This window comes from Chiloscyllium plagiosum, chromosome 4, assembly GCF_004010195.1.
Source record: "Chiloscyllium plagiosum isolate BGI_BamShark_2017 chromosome 4, ASM401019v2, whole genome shotgun sequence".
Classification (NCBI taxonomy): domain Eukaryota; kingdom Metazoa; phylum Chordata; class Chondrichthyes; order Orectolobiformes; family Hemiscylliidae; genus Chiloscyllium; species Chiloscyllium plagiosum.
The window spans coordinates 123,634,264-123,656,005 of record NC_057713.1 but is presented as its reverse complement, the minus strand read 5'-3'; the positions used below and the strand labels follow the sequence as shown (position 1 = coordinate 123,656,005).

At 38.3% G+C, this 21,742-nt stretch overlaps 1 protein-coding gene across 6 annotated transcripts in view; it reads left to right on the top strand.

Annotated features, from left to right (window-relative positions):
- LOC122549388 (polyamine-modulated factor 1-binding protein 1-like) overlaps window positions 1–20,124 on the top strand; it is a 508,658-nt gene extending 488,534 nt beyond the window's left edge. For all 6 annotated transcript variants that reach the window (XM_043689125.1, XM_043689128.1, XM_043689124.1 and 3 more), the window contains 2 exons: window positions 548–650; window positions 17,705–20,124. In XM_043689125.1, coding sequence (XP_043545060.1) covers window positions 548–650; window positions 17,705–18,169 — 568 coding nt within the window. In that variant the 3' untranslated portion in view covers window positions 18,170–20,124. The remainder of the gene's footprint in view (window positions 1–547; window positions 651–17,704) is intronic.
- The last annotated feature ends 1,618 nt before the right edge of the window (window positions 20,125–21,742 follow it).

The window sequence follows — 21,742 nt, the reverse complement described above, 5'->3', positions numbered from 1 at the left end:
ATCTCTGTAATGGTTGTAAGATCATGTCCATCAATTTGTACCATCCATTGATTTAGTTTTTCTGAGTACGAGGTGCAAATACTTGAGATCCTGTCAGTTCAGCAGGGTATACAGTGTTTTCTGTTTTTATTTGTTTAGTATGTCTGCATAGGAAACTGAAAATGTTTTCAACAGTTTTCATACGTCTCAACATACAAAGGCATGTTCTACTCCTATAAACAGTAATTGAGAACAGCAGTGTTTCTTTGTCTTAATCATTCAACAGTTACATTAGTTAAATCCTCAGAGACAAGAAAATCCTGTGCCCCACCCTCCCTGCAGAAAATGGAGTGATGATAAATAATAAGCTAAGAGATGATTTCTATTAACCGGTAAGAAACCCAATAGCCTGGAGCAGGCAGTTTTGCTGCCAGTCTTTGTAGAATAGGCAATAAATCACATTTTCAAAAACATTCTTTCCAGTATAAACAATTATGAAGAAAATACAGCCCCTGATGTGCTTTATTCACAAAAGACAGTGAATTGTTTCTCTACCTTTTGCATTTAGGCATGAACATGAGAGTCTTATAGCCAAGAAACTTGCAACTATTGAAGACATGCACAACAAATTGAAAACCAATATTGAGTCAATACAGCTGTTGAATGAACAGGTATAATACATTAACATTTTCACCTTAAGCATGAGAACGGATTGAATGTTCAATATTACTGCTTATTCTCCATAAGAAATGTTCTTTCCTCTTTAAGAACTGAGAGTTTATTTATAACTTTAGAGTTGAATATCTTGTAAAGATTTTAAAAAACAGCTTTAAAACTGACATTTCATTTGTGTGGTGTCTATGATATGCAAATCTGATAGCGTTAACCAAAGTAAGCTTCTTTCTAATAAGTCTGTTTCATATTTAAGTGCATAAATGTCTGATTTTAGTTAATATAAGTAGTGATGTATTTATTGCTGGTGCTGGCAAATCCAGTGAAGATTACCAAACAACAACTCCATGAAGGATTCATTTATGGGTTTCTGATGTTTTTAAACACAATATACTGAAGAGGTGAGTTAGCTGGATAAAAGTAGTTTTCAAACTGTCACTGACCCGTTGATCATCAAAGACAAGCATCTAAAAAGTTCTTATAGCATCCAGCCACTCTGCACTCAGAAAGATGTGTGGACATTTTGAGACAATAATAGTCTAAATTAAGAAAAAAAACAAATTGCTAGAAAAGCTCAGCAGGTCTGGCAACATCTGCGGAGAGAAATCAGAGTTAGTTAATTTCTATTCTTGTTTCTGATTTACAGCATCTGCAGTTCTTTTGATTTGATCCTTCCAAATATTTCATGTTATGGACCAGACCAAACCCCCACAAATAAATGAAGGAGATAGCCTAGACGCTAACTTTTATCTTATTTAAAGGCAAGTGTAGACAGATTTAATTGGTCAAACTACTAGGCTTTAAGCAAAACACACTTTATTCTTACACCACAGCTAAAATACAATGAAAAAAGAAGAATTGGTGTAACTTTAACTGTATTGAAATACTTACAAAATAATAAATGTTTTAGCTACTACTCATCAACTGTTCCAATATAGCAACATCCCATAAACACACCCTTGGCGAAGGCAGATTCAGCAAAACAGATTCGTTCTCATGCTATCCCCTTTAGTCCAGGACCAGGAACACCAACAAGGAATTTAGCAGCAGAGAGGGCACTCAAACTTTTGCAGCTGAGAGAGAGCTGTATCTGGCAGCTTCCACTCCAAAACCCCTAGCTTCAACAACTGAAATCAAAAACTAAAATCATGTATGAGCCTGACTCTATCTATTCATGCTTATTTTGTTTACCTTTTGAAAAAAAAACCCAAAGCTATTTACTCTGCTTTCCATGGATCAAACACCTTGGCACCAGATTTACAAAATGCCTTTTCAAGAGAAACAGGGCAAACAAATCCCTCTTAAACGCACATCTCAGCACACATGATTGTTCTACTGTCAATTGGAAAAAACAGACGGGACAATGATTTGACAGCTCATCCACATGGTGAAACTGTGACAAACTAATAGCCCCTCAGAACTACAATGGAGTATGAGCTTAGGTTGTTGTCAGGTGTTAGTGCACAACTTGATGAACCAAAGCCAAAAGAATTCACCAGATGTTATCAAGATTGATAAACAATATTTTTATTTTCTTATCTTACATATTTCTCAATTTGTGTTTCTGGTTATTCCCATAAGTAGTTTTCACATATCCTATGATTCCAAATACATTCTTTTTTGCCAATATCTAGAAAAATAATAGTACTACCTAGGGATTATCTGACTGTATCACTCGGCCAGGATGAAAATGTTCTGTCATTTTAAATGTATAATCAGGCATTAAGATCTAATAGGAGGCTTTGAAGAAATTTCATTTGGGAGTGGGATATGACTGCAAAGTTGGCATTGAAGGGTCTGTTCTGTCTCTCCTGCACTCACCTCCCCCCCTCCCCCCAATCACAGGTTTTGTGTTTCCCACACTTGCTTTTTCAACTTCAACAATCACAGGTTTTCTCCCAAGTTCAGCACTTGTTGCACTAGACAGGACTTGGTTTAGACTTCTGATAGGGGAAATAGCAGCAACAAGAAGTGGAAGTCAGGCAGATTAGAGAAATCCTGAAGGGGTGGAGAGGAGGGAGACCAAACTAGTTCATGAATGAGTAGGGGCCTATGTGGGCAGGAGGAAAATGGGCATACTGAGTATAGAGTGGGAACACAAGGGTTCTTGCGTGGGGAGAGAGTGTATGAGTGACAGGAGACTGTGTGGGGAGGGTGCGCATTCACTTTGCATATATGTATATAATCCAGCAAGGTCTTGTTCTGGTGTTAGTATTGAGTTCATCCTGTATTGCATGCAGTAACTGCACTGAATGCTGAAATGCTGAGGTCTCAAATGTGTGTTATACAAATATGTTGGCCTACAATGTGGTTGATAATAAAAGGGTAGGGAAATTCCACCTATTTGAACAGGCCTAGAACTATTTGCATTTCATGACAGATCTTAACAAGAGCTATAAACATGATTCCCTGGAACCAAAGAAAATTTCAGACCTTGTTCTCTCAGATCACTCACATCCCAGGGCTCTTTATAATATTCTCATGTGTTTATTAATGATAGATTGGTAAAACAGTTTTACTAAATCAAACCAGGACACAGGATCCAAACCAACAAATTGTTGTGTTTATATTTCAGAAATAAATGATCAGTGCACAATCACAATGTCGTATTATAGGGAAGGATACTGCATGGCCATTTGTGTGCAAAACCTTATCCTACATCTACACAGTACCAGATTTACATATTTAAATGAGCTTCTATCCAAAACAAACAGGTTTGCTGGTTACCTCATTCCAGCCACCTAAACGTTTTTTGAATGGGCCTGGAACACCAAAGACAATCCAATGCAAGTAGCAGTAAAGGTCACTACAGCATTAAACTGCTACAATCTTGAGTCTTTTCAGGGATCTGCTCTTTGTTAATTCATTCAAGGGATATGTGCTTCACTGGTTCAGCCAACATTTATTGTCCATCCCTACTTTCTTTGAGAAGGTAGTCTGTTTGGTATAAGTAATCCCACAATATCAATAGGGAGGGAGTTCCAAGATTTTGACAAATTACAGTAAAGGAACAGCAATATATTTCCAAGTCAGAATCATGAGTGACTTGGAGGGAACTTGTAGGTGGTGGCGGTCCATGCATCTTCTGTCCTTGTCCTTCTAGATGTTACTGGTCGTAGGTTTGGAAGATTTGCTGTGTAAGGAGCCCTGGTGAACCTCTGCAGCATACCTTGACGATGATATACATTACTGATACTGATTGTTGGTGATACACAGAATGAATGTTTATGTATATAGTGCCAACTAAGCAGACTGCTTGGTCCTGGATGGTGTCAAGTTTCTTAAATGTTGTTGGCACTGCACTTATCCAGACAAGCTTTGTGGAGTCAGGAGGTGAACCATTTGCTGCAGGACTCCTAGCCTGTAACTTGCTGTTGTAGCTACATTATTTTTATAGCTAGTCAAGTTCTGTTTCTGGTCAGTGCCAAACCCCAGGATTCTGATAGTGTGAATTCAGCAATAGTAATGCCCTTGAATGTCAAGAGATGATTGCTAGATTCTATTTTGCTGGAGATGGTCATTGCCTAGCACTTGGTTGGCACAAATGTTATGTGTGACTTGTCAGGTGAAATCTGGATAGTGTTCACCTCTTGGTACATTTGTACATGGAGTACTTCAGTATCCAAAGAATCAATGAAGATTGGTACTGAAGATTGTTCAATCATCACTGAACATTCTCACTTTTGACTTTACAATGGAGGGAAGGTCTTTAATGAAACAATTGAAGATGGTTTGCCCTAGAACATGACCCTGAGGAATTTGTACAAAGATGTTCTGGAGTTGAGATGACTGACCTCCAATAACTATAATTAACTTCCTTTGTGTCAGGTCTGATTCCAACCAGCGGTGACTTCTCCCTCGGATTCTTGTTTTGCTGGAACTTCTTGATGCAAACCTTGGTTAAATTTAGTCTCAGATCAACTCATTTCTGGAATTAATTTCTTCTGTCTGTGTTTGAACCAAGGCTATAAAGAGTTCAGGAACTGAGTGGCCCTGATAGAACTGGGTGTCAGTGATTAGATTATTGCTCAGCAAGTGCTGCTCAATGGTATTGTTGATGACAACTTCCACCATTGAAGGTTGACAGTAGTCTGATAGTGCAGTAATTGGATCGGTGTAATATGTCCTGCATCTCATGGAAAGAATATATCTCTGGGCGATTTTCCATATTATGGGGTAGATGCCAGTGTTGTAGTTGTACTAGAATAGTTTGGCCAGGGCACCAAAGTTTTAGAGCATAAGTTTTCAGTATTATTGCCAGAAAATATTCAGGTGCCTGCAGCCACTTCTTGCTATCACAGGGAATGAATTAAATTGGTGGAAAACTGGTATCTGGACCACTGGAGGAGGCTGAGATGGATCATTCACTTGGTACTTCTGGCTGAAGGTTGCTGGAAATGCTTCAGCCTTATCTTTTGCCTGATGTATTAGGCTTTTACGTTATTGAGGCTGGAGATATTTGTGGAGCCTGTTCCTCCAGTGAGTTGTTTAATTGACCACAAGTATTCGCAACTGCAGAACTTAAATCTGATTCACAAGCTGTGAAATTGATTAGTCCTACTGCTTCTGCAAAGTCATTCTGCACCCTTATTTGAACCACAGTTAGCCCCTTGGCTTAATGACTAGGAGAAGGTGAGGACTGCAGATGCTCGAGATCAGAGTCAGAAGGTGCAGTGCTGGAAAAGTACAGCAGGTCAGGCAGCATCCGAGGATTAGGAGAGTTAATGTTTTGGGCATAAGCTCTTCATCAAGAATGTGGGAGCTAGGGGTAGGGGGCAGGGGCAAACGTGCTGAGAGGTAAATAGGAGGGGGAGGGCTGAGGGGAAGTTAGCTTGGAAGGTGATAGGTAGGTGAAAGTAGGGGATGATGGTGATAGGTCAGAGCTGAGGGTGGAGCAGATAGGTGGGAAAGAAGATCGACAAGTAGGGCAGTTCAAGAGAGCTATGTCAAGTTGGAGGGTTGGATCTGGGATAAGGTGGGGGGTGGGGAAATGAGGAAACTGGTGAAATTGACATTGATTCTGTGTGGTTGGAAGGTCCCAAGGCGGAAGATGAGGCGTTCTTCCTCCAAGCATTAGGCAGCTAGAGTTTGGCAGTGGAAGAGGCCAGGACTTGCGGAGTGGAGGGAAACTTGAAGCAGTCGGCCACAGAGTGGTGGAGTTTGGTGCATGTGTCTCTGGGACGGGAGTAGGGAGGCATCACGTGATGATAAGCAAGATGTTTTCTTACTTATGTTTGACCTGATGCATGAGATATCATGGGGCCCGGAGTCAATGTTGATGACCCCCAGGGGAGTACTCTCTTGACGGTACACCACTGTGCCACTACGTCTGCTGTGTCTGTCCTGCCGAAATGACAGAGTACATTCAAAAATAGTGATAGCATTGGCTGGAACATTGAAACATATGATTCCATAAGTGTGACTGCATAAGGCTAGTATGTAATTGTGTTGCTTTTCCTTAAGTTTGAAACCTTCCTTAATTTGTTAGTTAACCACAGATGGTGGTTTTTCATTTATATCAGAAATATACTTACAATGAGTATTCTGAAATATCAGCTGAAATATGTGCCACAGCTTTTCTGCCGATCTATCCCCATGCCTAGTTTCCAAGTTCACTTTAGCTAGTTTTCATGCTCATACAGTTGCCCTTAATAAATTTAACATATTAGTTTTACATTCACTCTTCTCCATTTCAAGTTTGATGGAGAATTCAGTCATATTGTATTCACTGCTACCTAGGAGTGTCTTAAATGAAAAGTCAAATTGCACTCAAACATAAATGCTGTTTCTTCCCTCTTAGATGCTATCAAACCTGCAGAGGTTCACCCGAACTTCCTGTTTTTACTCTATGTCTGGCATAACCCACCCTCTGATTAGTTCTAGAACATTCTACTCAAGGAAACTATCTGAAAAGCATACTATGCGCTCCTCACCCAGGCTACCAATCTGATTTTTCCAGTTTAGATGATTATTACTGCCCCTTTACCACAAGCACCCAATGTTTTTTTTTCTTGTATACTTATGTTGTGACTCATGTTCAGGCACTCATGACTTTTCTCCCCCTATCGTATCTCCTCTCCATCCAAACTGAAGAAACATTTTGATCTCCCAAATCAAGATAATCTCTAACTATTGCACGTTTGCCTGCCTTTATTAACAGTGCTACTACACCATCTTTATCTAGCTTCGTATTCTTCTGAAGTGTTATATACCCTCAATATTCAGTATCCAATCCATGCTGTCACACAGCCAGGACTCTTTGATAGCTATCAGATCATTTTTATTTGCTTCAATATATGCTACCAATTTGTTTACTTTACTATGAATGCTGTGTGCTTCAGATATACCTTTAGTTCTGAATATTTATTACTTCAATTAATCTATTTTTGACTTTGCATTCTTAAAATTAATCTCTCTGCCTCTTTCTGCCATTCCCTGCTATTTTGTCCTCCTGCCACAAATCTACTCCTGGAATGGCTACATCTGTCAAAGCTTGATCCCTCTTCCCCGTTGTTTAATTTAAAGACCTCTCCTATTTTCAGTTGTACAGTCACAGAACAGGTTAAATGCAGACCATCACAAGTCTACTGATACCGGTATCTTCCACACCAGTCTTTGAGACAATATATTTATTGTGACTGTGTTCAGTAGCGTCTGCTGTTTGGCACGTGGCTTACCTCATGTTTTTCAATTTGGTACCTACCTCCTCATTTTATCTAAGTATCTGGCTTTAATCCGCACAGGTAGGCACTTTGAAATTGTTCGATAATTATAAAATTGCAACTCCAAAATTAAAGCATTCTCTGACCTCTTAGCTGCTCCTCTTGTGGTCACAGCCTGACGTTCTTTACAGATGGAATCGAACTACCCTATCCTAAGGAGTGTGATGGGACCCTTCTTAATGCACTGGAATGTCTTAAACTCTGCCTCCAATTTAAGTTTTTAGTGTTGGAATTCCTATAGTTTCAGACAATTACTACAGATGTGTTTGCCCTGGATAGCTTTCAGATCCAGAGTCTCCCCCATTATTCAACTGCAGCACAATGCCTGTCTACCCTTTGTCTGTGTGCAAATGAGCTAAAATATAATTCATTAATTTAAGTAGTTAAATAAACCTTGTTGGTAAATTTAAGCATAATTTTACTGTATCTATTAAATGTTGATAAAGTTAAAAATCACATAACACCAGGTTATAGTCCAACAGGTTTATTCCAAGTCCACCCCAGTCCAACATCAGCACCTCCGAATCATTATTAAATGTTGATGTAACTTATAATTGAAGTTTATATATAACTCATCAACTCAAACTGAGCACATGCATTGGCTTCCAGCAGCTGAGTGATGTGCTCCAGAAGATTAGGGTTCATTTCTTTCCCCAAAGTCCCACACAAACCACCTCCCAATTCAGCAATCACTCCACCATAGTTGGCCATGCCTTCACTTTCTACAATGCCCGCCCTAAACCTCTCTGCCTGTCTCCTCATTTCCTTCCTTTAACTCACTCGGTAAGACATGCTGCTTTGATGAAGTTTTAAATCATTTGTCCCAATATCTACTCATGTTGCTCAGCAAAACACTTTGTTCATAATTGTCCCCTGGACTACCTTGGGATGTTTTATTATCCTAAGGTGCTGTTCAGGGCATTATGTGGGTAATGACTCCCACTCCATCAAATACATTCTGCTGCATAGCCATATTCAGGCCCAGAGAGGAAAAGAGCTATAGACTACTGACCTCAGAAGACTGTGTAACCTAACTGATGCTTTCAACACTAGATACAAATTCTGGGTGGCTCCATAGCTGCTGACTTCCACAATTGCTGTCCACGTTGGCAGGTTCCTCCGATAGTGTTTGAAGAAGGAGATTGTCCACTCTGCCACTGTAGCCTGGAGAAAAGCCTAAAGGAACAGTGATCCATAGGGTTGCCTGAAGTCTTCTATTTTCAATTGTGACTACAGGTTTCCTTTGAGAATTCCCAGGTAGGCAGTTAACAGTAAATACAGCAAGAGAAAAACAAATCTTAGAAATACAGCAGCATCCAGCAGCAGTGGAGAGATAAACAGTTCATCTTTCAATTCTAGTGTAACTATTTCAGGCATATCAGTCTCAAAACATTATCTCTGTTCTTCTCTCTCAATAGATGTTGTGAAACCTGCTGAGTTTCTCCAGCATATTCTGGTTTACTTTCAGATTTCCAGCATCTGCAGTTTTTTGCTTTTGCACCAGTAGATGCAAGGCTGGCAGGCAGCAGTAGAAGTAAGGCTGATAACCTTTTAAATATGGTCCAGACCTTGCTGCAGTACCACCTAACAGCACCTCATATCCTATTTCCATGCTGTCATTGGATGGCCCCAGCACCTCACCACTGCTAATTTGCTGTTCACCAGAAAAGCACATGTGACCAGCTACTCCCCATCTAGATGGTCCTAACTTCAAGACCCACAGTCAAGCCACAAAGTTCAACCCACGACAACTCAAATATGCTGTGGTGGTTTTTGAAGAGTTAAGGCTCATGAAAGGTTTATTTGAGTGCTCCAAACTGCTGTAAGTGCATTAATTCACAAAACTACACATCTGTTTTGTTTTTCTCTCTGTATTTAACACATCCAATAACAATAAAGAAAAATGATACTGCAACTAAACGCTTTTGTTTGACATTACAATTTTAAATGCTCCTCCATTCAATCTAACAAGGAGGTCATTTTTAATTCTACTTTAGACCCCAAGCATTTACATTTAGCCCTCATGTTTCGTTCTGTGGGAAGGTCTGTCTTTCTCTGAAGGTCACAGAACTGTAAGCCTGAGAGAGTAGCTATTTTATAAAAATTAGTGAAGAGAATTCATCAGTTTGTTGAGATTTTAAGAAGTGAAGGATGCAAGTTGTGAAATATTCAGATCATAGGTCATCTCAGAATTATTTGATATCTATTGATGAAGTCATTTCTTAATCAAAAGAATGAGACAATACAGACATTGATTCAAGCTTTAGATTCTTAAAATAATCAATTGAGTCACCCCAACAGACATCCCATAATCTTTGCAACTTTGCTTCCAAAGTCTCAGTTTAAATAATAATAAATTGTCCTATTTATGAAATTGTACATTCAGTTTGCACATGTGCTTATTACAGACTTAGATTTACTAGTGAACATATCTAGATTGGCATTCATTTTCAGATTCTTCAGAAACCTTCTTTGAGTCCTGTAGTCCCGTTACTATTTTAAAGATAGCCTTGTACTGAAGAGTGTTTGCCATGTTAATTGTACAGCGATGTTTTCACTCCCCTAGACTAAAGTTATCAAGATAACAATCATCCATTCTTAATGAGTTCTCTGCATAACAGTCATTGCGAATTAGAACTCAACTCAAAATCATAGTAAAATTATTCCTTGACTGCATTTACTGCTTTAATCTTATGCCTTAAATGCAGGAATGCTTCAACATATTTTATAACATTTTTCTGACCGTTTTAAGATTTAAATCATCTGCGAGCATGGAGTGCAAATAGTTTGTTTAGTCAAATGAACTGTCAAGGCTGAAAGGTCATGATGCTGACAAGGCACACTCGTGCAAATTTGAGTACTGAAAATTTTCTTTGCTAAAGGCAAGTGTAAAGGTGCAAAAGTCAAAGTTATTACTTGTTTCCTTCCTAAGGCCTCATTGCCAATATGAATATGAATATTAAGATGTTTCATCTAAGCATTGAAGCATTTTTCTAGATATTAATTAGTTGTATAAACAAAGTTATAAGGATGTCCTTGCATTTTGCTTGATTTAAAAACCATTAAATAAAAATCTATTAATGATTTAATCTGTAACTAAATTTACATTTCATAAGCAGTTCTACAAACTACCTTTCTTACTTTTGGAAGTTGTTAATTTGTCTGTTCCTAAAATGAAGTGAGAGGACAAAGTAAGTGCCTGCAGCTCTTGGCTGTTTCACTGTTGGAAATAAACAAAAGTACAATCATTCATTTGGAAAAGGTGAATTTAAATATTGTTTTAAAATAACTATTGAAATTTCTAGACGTTGTATTTATTACTTTATGTTTAAAATACCTTTTGAATCTGTGAATTTTGCAGGTTTTAGCAAAATTTGACAAAGAAAGTTCATAATGTTCTGTAAGATATGTGAAAGTATTAAATTTAAATCTAATAATCTAGTTCCACTATTTCACAACTGGTTTGGAAAATAAGGAGGAATTGATTGAAGTGTACTCAGTTGCTTTGTATTTCTCCAAGTGATGGAAATTTCCTCAAACCTTGGAACATATGTATCCCCAGATACCATCTACTGGATTTTAAATTTATTACAATATTTAAATAACAAACATAGCAATAAAAAAGTAAAATACTGTATGTTAGTTCTCTAGGGTATTAACTACATTTGGAAATGAACCAAAAACTATGTAACATTAGTGAATAAAACATGGCAGATTCAGGAACTCTAGCTGTTTGTGTAACCTGCATTGCCCTCAATAATACAACGGTGGATAAGCTAACTGTGCATACAAAATGCATTATTATACAGCACACACTGTATGTCGTATTCAAAAATGGCCATTTTTTTGAATATGCTTTATTAACAAGTCAGACTCTTTTTGCCCATGCAACTAGGATGTTGGCAATTTTGGGAACTATGTAATATAATTTACACTATTGATATGTGCAGTGATGTCAGGGAATTTTTTCCAAATGTGCCATTCTTGACCCCTGCTTTCGGTGCATACCTATTTGCAACAACAGTTTCTTTTCTTTCCAGTTTTTCTATTGTTACGAGAGGTCACCACTGTGCTGGTTGATCACTTTGGTGTCAACCATCACTAGAATTTATCAGTTGGTTTTATAACAGATGCCCATCTTGCAACTAATATTCTCCATTTATTTGGTGTTGGAAATCATAACATGGAAAGTCTCCAATATCTTTTGCCTTCCATTGATGTTTTGGAAAGAATTACAGGCCAGCAAATAACTTGTTACAAATGCACGTTGCATGATGATGACTTGAATCCTGATCCTCTGACTCAAAAGCAGGGATGCTCCTGCTTCTCAAGCAGTTCCAGTTGTGATTTAAGTTTCCAGTGCCAGGCAGGGGAAATGTCTGCAATCACACTGGAGGATGCTTTCAGTAGTGAACCCTGTTCTCAGGTCACAATGCTTCCAAGATTGGCAGGCTGTAAAAAAGAATCTTAGTCAAAAAGGGACCAGTCATGGGGTCCAAACTTTCATATCCAACTCTACTGTCATGTACATAAGACTGGTTGAGAGCAAAACATTGACAGGGACATTTCTCCACTTTATATTTCACATGTAAATGATTCACATTACTTTGGTCTTACTTTATTGACCATTACTATTTATTGAAACTAGCTTAGTCAGAGACTTAAATGTACTGGGATGCCTTATTGTTGCAACATACTGATCTTTAGAGGAGAGTTAGGGACTTTTCCTTTGCTTCATCTACAAAAATATTGTGCTTTTTGTTCACTTTTTATTGTATGTCCATGTTAGTCTCCAGTGTTGTGCTCAATAGTCCATGGGACATTGTTCAACTTGCAACTCAGTCGGTCCTCCCCCTATGCTTTGTAATGATCACTGTCCAAAATCAGTCTCAGTAGGGCTAATTGAAATATTGTTGGTATGCTGATTTTGTCCTTTATGCCCCTAATTTTCTTACCTTGACTTCCACCAATCCCTTTTCCCACCACATCCGAGACATGGGGCCTTTTCCACTTCACTCCTCTGTGCCCTGACTCACCATCTCTCATTCCCTGGGTCCCTCATCCATTCAATAACACATTACAACCCTTTCGCCACCACTGATTCACACTTGGGTTTCCACAGAAAATGCCATTCTCCCACTCCCCTCCTTTGTGCTATAGAATTAGACAAGAAAAATGACCTTAAATATAACTACTCAAAGCAGTTACTTGGCACTTTAACTACTTACACAAAATGTACCATGCACCTCTGCCAGTATCTTGAAAGTAGGACATAATATTTAAAAATCTTCAAATATTTGGCATATAAAAATGAATTTATAGACATGAATGTGCAAAAGGATGGTGTGAGGCTGAATACACTGCAAACATGCTGCTGATGTTATCTCTGCATCTTAGCTTACTGCCAGGAACTCAAAATTTCATATTTAACTAAATTGAGCATGTTCTTGTAGACTTCATAAAATCTACCCCTCTAATATGTGTAAAATTGGCATAGTAAATGCTCAGAATACTTTCCTGTTTGTATGGAAGTTGTTTCCCATTCATGTCAATAACTCCATTAACAGCCAGGTTTATTCTGTTTTCAAGTCGGCAATTAGATTAGATTAGATTAGATTACAGTGTGGAAACAGGCCCTTCGGCCCAACAAGTCCACACCGACCCGCCGAAGCGAAACCTACCCATACATTTACCCATAACCTAACAGTACGGGCAATTTAGTATGGCCAATTCACCTGACCCTGCACATCTTTGGACTATGGGAGGAAACCGGAGCACCCGGAGGAAACCCACGCAGACACGGGGAGAACGTGCAAACTCCACACAGTCAGTCGCCTGAGGCGGGAATTGAACCCAGGTCTCTGGCGCTGTGAGGCAGCAGTGCTAACCACTGTGCCACCGTGCCGCCCACAAAATAGTTGCTGTTCTGCTGTGTCTTACAGCACACTCAATTTGCCACACATGAAATGGAACCAAATTGTATGAGCCAGACAACAACAAGTTTTTTTAATGTAGCAGACCAACCCCATGTCCTTTTAACAGAAAAGGGAAAAGGCATTAACTAATAGAAGAAAATCCAAAGGGGTGACTGTAAAGAAGATTGAAAACCCTGACCACAGGAACCTAATGGCACAGGCAGGAGATGCAACACAGTGGAGGAGTTTAGGAAATGTTCAGACTCGTCAAAGTTATGCCACTAATACTGGAGTGTAGACAGACCATAATACAGTCAGAAAATCGAGGATGTACACTGGTACACAAGATAGACAAACTTGTAGAGATAAGCGAGAATGTAGATCTTGAAACAGAATGTTTCACTATCTGAGCATAGTGGAGATTAGGAAGCAGGCATCAGATCTTTACCTAAAATGTAAGTCAGTGTATATCCTTCCTGAGGTGCAGTATTTAAAACTGCAGGGGATAGCTGCATAGTGGTTATGTTACTTGACTCATTTTCAGAGGTCTGGGTTAGTGATCCCAAGACACTAGTTCAAATTCCACCACTGCAACTAGGGAATTTGATTCCTTTAATAAATAGATCTGCAACAAATAAATCAACAATTAGGAAAACAGTATCACTAATGATGACTATGTATCTTATCAGATTGTTATAAAGACACATCTGGCTCACTAGCATGTAAATCTTCCGTCCTTCCATCTCTGATTGATAAGCCAGTCCAGATACTGAGCAACATGGTTCCCTATGAGGTGGCCTAGCAAACTACTTAATTAAGGGAATATAGAGATAGACAATGAGTTATGGCCACTCCAGTGACACATGAAACCTGATAAAGGAACAGCGCTCCGAAAGCTATTGCTTCCAAGTAAACCAGGTTAGAGTCCAACAGGTTTATTTTAACTTTGATCACCCCAGTGCAACACTAGCTCCTCACATCATAAAAAACATCCAGATAGTGTCAGATCAAAACTCAGTAAACTGAAGAATAATTACTGAAACATTTGTGCTTCAGTCCTATGAGATAAATAACAATATCCCAGTTGCAACTTGAATTACTTTTGTAAAGGTCTAATAGACTTCAATAATTTGTCTACGGTTAGTTCTGCTATATTTTTAGATTAGATTACCTACAGTGTGGAAGCAGGCCTTTCGGCCCAAGTCCACACCGGCCCTCCGAAGAGAAACCCACCCCTACCCCTATAATCCACCTAACACTATGGGCAATTTAGCATGGTCAATTCACCTAACCTGCACATCTTTGGACTATGGGAGGAAACTGGAGCATGTTTCTTCAATACGAATTGGCTTTAACTTTATTGAAGAACTTAGACCATTGTTTCTGGAACACGAACTTTGACTATAATGCATGTCTGGCCCCAGTGGTTTAACTGGCATGACTATTACACGATTTTCTTATAACACAAGGTTGCATAAGAATTGAACTTGCACGTTATATCAGAACGGACTGTACTTGGATAATCAAACCTTTGTTCCCGTACAGTTCCTGATTTCTCAGCTTTTAGAAAATACTCCCAATTTATATCTCTGTGCCTTTCATGAACAAACTCATATTTGGTCACATAGAACTCAGTTTTTCATTTTTTTTCATCCAAGCTCCATTGCATGTACAATTAAGTCAGTTCATAGTGGCTCCAGTTTTCTGTTAGTACAGAACAGATCTTTTAGTTCATCTCCAGTGTCAATGAAGAACAGGATTTCCTCCATCTTTTCACACAGGACCATCAACAGTTTCCTACAAAATTTTCTACATGACCTTCCATCTGTCCCACTAATTTTCCTTAAATTTGGATGCAGAATTTTTGCTGGATGTCAAACCGAACAGCTTCAGTCTTTCCAGTATTAGATTGGAGAAGGCTGAATGAACTGTTCAATAGATAACAATGAGAGTGAGATGGCAACAGTGTGATAAATTTTTCTTCTTGTTAGGTTGATTTGCCAACATAAATGTAGCTTTTTATGCTCAAAAGAGTTAATACATATTGTATCAGTTTTTTCAATGTTACATTTGACCAAAGTAAATAAATATCCTATAAAATTTAAAGTGAATTTGGTTAATGTACCAACAATGTTTTAAGTGCCTTATAGAATGTACAAAGATACAAATTAGGAGCAGCAGTGAACTATCCAATTCTTCTAGACTTTCCTGTCATTTAATTTGTGACCTCAATTCCTTGTATCTGCACATCCCTGATAAACCATTGACTCCAATTTCAATAAAAGTCAAGTCAAAATCAATCAACAAATTAGCCACCTCTGCCCTAAAAGTATTCAATGGCTATGCTTCCACTGCTGTATGGGGAAAAGAGGTACAAAGACTCAGGAGCCTCTGAGAGAGAAAAGAAAACTCCTCCTCATTTCTGTGTTAAATGCATGACCCCTGGACACTTGCAGCAGACATAGACACCCAGCTCACAGATTGGAAGAGGCTGCATCTCAGGTTTTTCACCTGCTGTCTTAGTAATGCCTTACCGGCTTACCACAGTGGGAACCCTGCTAACTGCAGTAAGGCTGGTTTCCCACAATGCCAAAGTGGTAAAGCGGTTAGCTGGTTTCCCACAATGCCAAGGCGGTAAGGCAGTTAGCTGGTTTCCCACAATGCCAAGGCGGTAAGGCAGTTAACTGGTTTCCCAAAATGCCAAGGTGGTAAGGCCGTTAGCTAGTTTCCCACAATGCCAAGGTGGTTATAGTATGGGTGAAGTTATGAATGACAGAGTCCTGATTGAAAAGTGGTTGAATGTAATGAAAGAGCTGAGATGATTGAAATTGATAAAATGTTATCTGGTTTGTGTGTTTGATATTCAAGTTAGGAGCTCATCAGCAACTAGCATTTGTGGTGATGGCCTTGTCTCATGCAAACCTTTGGTGAGCAGCTCTGTGATTTGTATGTTCTCCAGGTTGTGATGAAAGGTCAGTGAGTTAGTGGGTGCTTGAGCCACTGAATAATTTAGCTTCTTTTCTGTTTTAAATGTGAGCCCTGGCAGATGAGACAGAGACAGTTACATTATAATGCAAGTAGCACAACATGGATGGGTGCAATGAATTGATAGACACTGATTGTGCATGAGGCAATATGATGAAGATGCCTGACATCCAATATTGTATGTGACAGTCCTGTGCAATTGCTCACTCATAGGGGAATGAAGCATGAGTAGACAATACCACTTGCACCAGTGGACTACAAGAGATCATTTGTTCTCCTGCAGCACCATAGAGACTGACTACCACAGTCATCTCCATCCAGACCACCTTAGAGAGTTGGAGTAGCCTCTAGTTCATGTACTCTGGAAAGAGGATCTCCTTTCATATACAGGGAGCCACTGGTGATCCATGGCACTGCTTTTTACCAGCTCTGTATATGGTGAGGGGTGGGTTGAAATGATAAGCAAGGTTGGTTGATCATACGTTGCAAAGAGTGAGGTGCTGCCCAGATACTTTTTAAAAATCTTGCCCAGAGGTTGGTATCTGGGAGGTCCAAAGTGGGCCGAATTTCAGCTTATTACTGAAATTCAGTGTTTTCTCCATACATGTAATAAGCTTTACATAATGTGGAAAACATGAGCTGGTCCCAAGTGGAGGTTGGTCGACTTTTCAAGTTCACTCCCTCACTTATCCTCAGAAATGAAAGTTCTGCTCCGTATACTCTCATCACAACTTACAGTTCTACCTATCCTTGTATTATTAGAAAACTTAACATTCAGTCCTTCCATCTGACTCATTGATATAACCTGTAAGTAATTAAAGCTTCAAAACTCAAAACCTCACATGGATAGAGGCCTGGTTGGATAATACATTACTTCCTACACGGTAAGCTCTTACTTCGATGTGGCACTTTGTCAAATGCCTCCTGGAAATTTAAGTACAGCCCATCCACCGATTCCCTTTTATCTGCACTGCCTTTATTTCCTCAAAGAACCCTAATGAATTCATCAAACATGATTTCCCTTTCACAAAATCATGTTGACTCTGCCTCATTTTATTAAGAAAATATAATTACCATGCTATAACCTCCTAAATAATAGAATTTAGCATGCTCCCATGACACAAGTTAGATTAACTAGCTGGTTTCCTGCTTTTTATTTCCCCCTTCTTCAACAGAGGATTCTCATTCACTATTTTCAGAACCATTCTGAATTAATAAATTATGTCAAATCAAGTGCATCAACTTGCAATGCCTCTTTTCGCTGTGAACTATGTTGTTATATACTGGTATTTGTGTTCAAATATTATGTTTATTTATTTTTGTTTCTTGAGTGACCATAAGTATACATAAGGGGTTTTAATTCTTTTACAATGCTTGTGCATGAACCACAATAAAAAAAATCAATTTACTTTCTTTATTGAATTGGAACAGCTAAACACACTCAGTAAAGTAAACCTAAAACTGAAACAAGAGTTGGAAAAAGAGCAAATTCGCTGTCATCAACTTGAACTGCAATCAGAAGTCTTCCAACAGACCATCTGTTCTCTGAGGAGCCAACTGAAGGATCAACAATACCTGGACCATCCACCAAGCCAGCAAGTATCTTTACCTGAAGGGACTATACTTTCTGATCCAGCAAAACTTTTAAACGGTTCCCAAGGACTTGAACAAAAGCCGAACAGAGTTTTTTCAATGGAGAGTGTAGAAGATTTAACCAGAGAGGATCTTGAAAAATCAGTGAATACTGATCCAATGATACCAGACAAATCTTACTGGATCCAACGAGTTGGAGAGCTTTCGGCTCAGCTACAAGAGAACACTGAATACTGGACAGACAAAATGAATGAACTAACCAAGCAAATTGAGCATGTTATTTCAAGTTCCACCAAGAAATAATGATTTCTGAATTATTGAATTCAACATACATTTGAGAAAACAATAGCAATTAGATATTTCCTTGAATAGGAGGTTTTTATATTCATAACAAGCTGTTAATAGGAAAAAGCTAATGCTGGTGCCTTATAATAACTATTAGTAATGTAAAATTTGCAAGAAATATTTAGTGATTACAGGGTTAGAACAGAATGTCTGTAAGGAAAACAAAATAATGATTAAGTTGATAAATAACTGCATATATACTATTGAAAAAAGGAAGCCAAAGAAATATTAGAAATAATCAAAACTAGTCATTTTGGAACTAATAGTATTAGTACAAAAAATACTTTGATTTACTTTTTTTTCTGAACGGCTTCCATTTTTATGACTTCTCTATGTCATGTGCAGGTAAAATGTGGAAGCGGTTTGATCAGACTGTTAGTTTTGTTTCTGCTTATCCACTGATTGTCATGACAGCTGATTCAACATCTTAGCAACAGCCATGACAGCTAAAGGATAATGGGTCTTCTTTCAATAGAGGACTCTGCATACTTAAGCAACAGTGAATATGTAAGGTCTTGTCCAAACCATGACAGTCTGCTATTAAATTTATGTTGTGTTGATAAGATGACAATATCTCTTTCTTTGAAAACTCTTCTTAAAGAATATGATTGAAAAAGAATCTAATGATTTGATGAGTAAAATACATTTAACATTCCTTTGTTTGGTCTCTTAATTACAGCTGGTATGATTCTATTTCAAAGAGAATGGAACATCTGGAAATAACATATTAGTGTCAAGCCAAATGGTCAAAATTTTATTTGCAGAACAATGAACAATGTGGGAGATTATCCAGACTGAGCGGTTTTCAAAGCCATTCTTATACAACGTCAAAAATGGTGCATATAAATTATGTTTTTTAAATTGTCAGCTCACTGAGCATTACCCTAAAATACAGAAAGAAATGGTGCTCTTGAAGGATTCAATCACAGTCACTCTGCAAATGCAGTTTAAAACTTTTTTTAAAAATGAATTCACGAGATGTGAACATTGCTGCCTAGGTCAATATATTGTTCATCCCTCGTTGATACTGAGAAGCTAATGGTGAGCTTCTTCCTGAAACCACTGCAATTGATGTGGTGTAGATACTCATAGTCTTGTTAAGGGGGGAGTTCCAGGATTTTATTCCAGCAACAGTGGCGTAGCAGTGATAATGTTCCAAACCAAGGTGATGTGGGACTTGGAGAACTGACAGCACAGTTTTGGAGTTTAATCTAGGTTGATTTTCATTTGCTGTAACATAGATTCTGAGCAGGTAAAAACAAGGACTGCAGATGCTGGGAAACCAGATTCTGAGCAACTGATTGAAACACAGACTCATCCCAACCCACTCAAAATTGATCATGTTTTTATTATTAATTCCCAATTTAGCAGCTGGACCTCTGTGACTGGTTCACAGAGAAGCTGGAAATGGATTCACACCCATTCTTTATTTTTGAGTTCTCAGTCTGTGCTTGATCTGCACAGATAGACGCTCAATAGAGGCCAGGGTCTTGCTGAAAGAAAGGGGTATACATTGTTCCCAAACAAATCCAAGAATTTAGTTTCAAAGTGGAAGTGAAGTAGGTCTAAAAAGACATTGACTATTTCTTGACCTGGAAATAATGCAATAAAAGATAGGTACAGATATGTTTAAATAAAAACTAATCAAATCTCAATCTTATAGGCAAATGTCTGTACTATTACATTTTTGAAAAGTATTTCTTCCATGGACAAATCACAGGATTCAACACCATGATTTTTTAAAAATGTTTTCTTCACTTTATGAAGGCAGGAGGTATCATTTTATTGCTGGTCATTTATATGCAACAATATCTTAACAGTTTTAAGTACTTATGCCTTTTGGAATTGTTAGCAGCCTTTAAATTAAAATATAATTTCCTGTACCAATTCAACTCATTGATATATTTATTAAACTCTTACCCTGTGTTATAAAAACAGACTATTACTTCTAAAAATTGTTAGGACCATCACAATATCAGGTAATGTAGCAGAATGAATCATTTTGTGACTGAATCACATTGTTACTAACCAGTAATGGTCTTTTTGATATATTTGATAAGTAAGACAAATCAAAGCATGAGCTATTTTTAGGGAGTTAACCGTAAATAGCAGTGAGGTTTTATTTATTTCCATCCCTTACTGAGGTAGACCAAATTATGTTCCCCAAACTCTGGTTTTTGGATTCCAAGTTTTGAAATAAACCCACAGCAAAATGGTTAATGATGAATCAAAGATAGGTTTAATTAATAAACATTCAAAACTCAGGGAAATTACTTTATTACTCCACACATACAAGCATTCAGGAAATTAAGGAAGACAGGACAGGAAAAGGGGATAGGTTATGTATTGCAGGTTTTGGTAAATTCAGCGGTATTAAAATCAGTTCAAGTGAGTTAGAACTTCCAGGAGGTCAATATACAATAATAGTTTGCTTATTGAGCTGGGCTCAAACATTTCCTTTTTGCAGGCAATGCAGGCTTCTTTCCAGCCAGCAACTTGGAGACAGAGAAGGAGAGTCCTCGGCAAACTGCCAAACTCAGTCTGGAGTCTGCTCTCTCTCTCTCTCGAGGTCAAACAGCAACTGAATTAGAATCCCAAAGTTATATATATTTAAGCAATTCCACAAGCGCAGGGTTCAGTGATGAATGAGGAACCAACTCAGTGAACTAATTGGCAGGTTGTCAAGCTAACAGCATAGTTCCTTTCTCCCCATTGGGGTTTCTGTTGTAAAGTGAGTAGTTAAATGTAAAAGCATAAGTGTCCATTTTAATATTGTGGATCTTCAGGTGTTGCTTTGTCCAGAGCTGGCTGGAGGCAGATGGCTCATCTCCAAGACTGTATCTGCTGTAGCCGGAATGTCTATACGATGCAGAGAGTTCAGAAGCTTCTGTCAATACAATCATGTGATCAGCCTCAGCCATTTTATGTCTTCAGTAAGGTTGTTTAATTTTAAAAGAAACAATATTTAAACAAAGAAATATTACGTTTTTTGGGGAAATTCTCTGCATCTCATTTGGCCATGACAAACTGAAGGATACTATATGAAACATGCTACAATATGCTGCCAACCTACACTTTACATAACCACGCTTCCTTTCAGGACTTGGCGATAAATTCTACACCCGGGTTCATGTCGAGATTTATTTCTGTAATGATTCTCAATTATCGGTCAGCAGGAAATGATTCTCTGTATTGGTATTTTATTATAATTTTTTAAAAGGCAAATCAATTTCCCAGAGCAATACACACAGAAAGCATATCGTCTTAAACAGAAGTATGAATATGGGAGAATCATCCAGGTTCCGAATGCTGTTGGCATTGGCAAGAAAGGTGGGAAAATCAAGTGAGATCGGCACTGAGAGTTCTCGACATTGGATGATGAACAGCAAGACAATATTCTCACCACTGACTAGCAAGTAGCCAGTTTTCATGCATTACAGTGTTGTTAAGTTCATTTCTCCTCATTAATTTGCAGTTCCCCATTCTCCCAACTATTGAATAAAAACTACTCATCAACAATTCCCAACATGA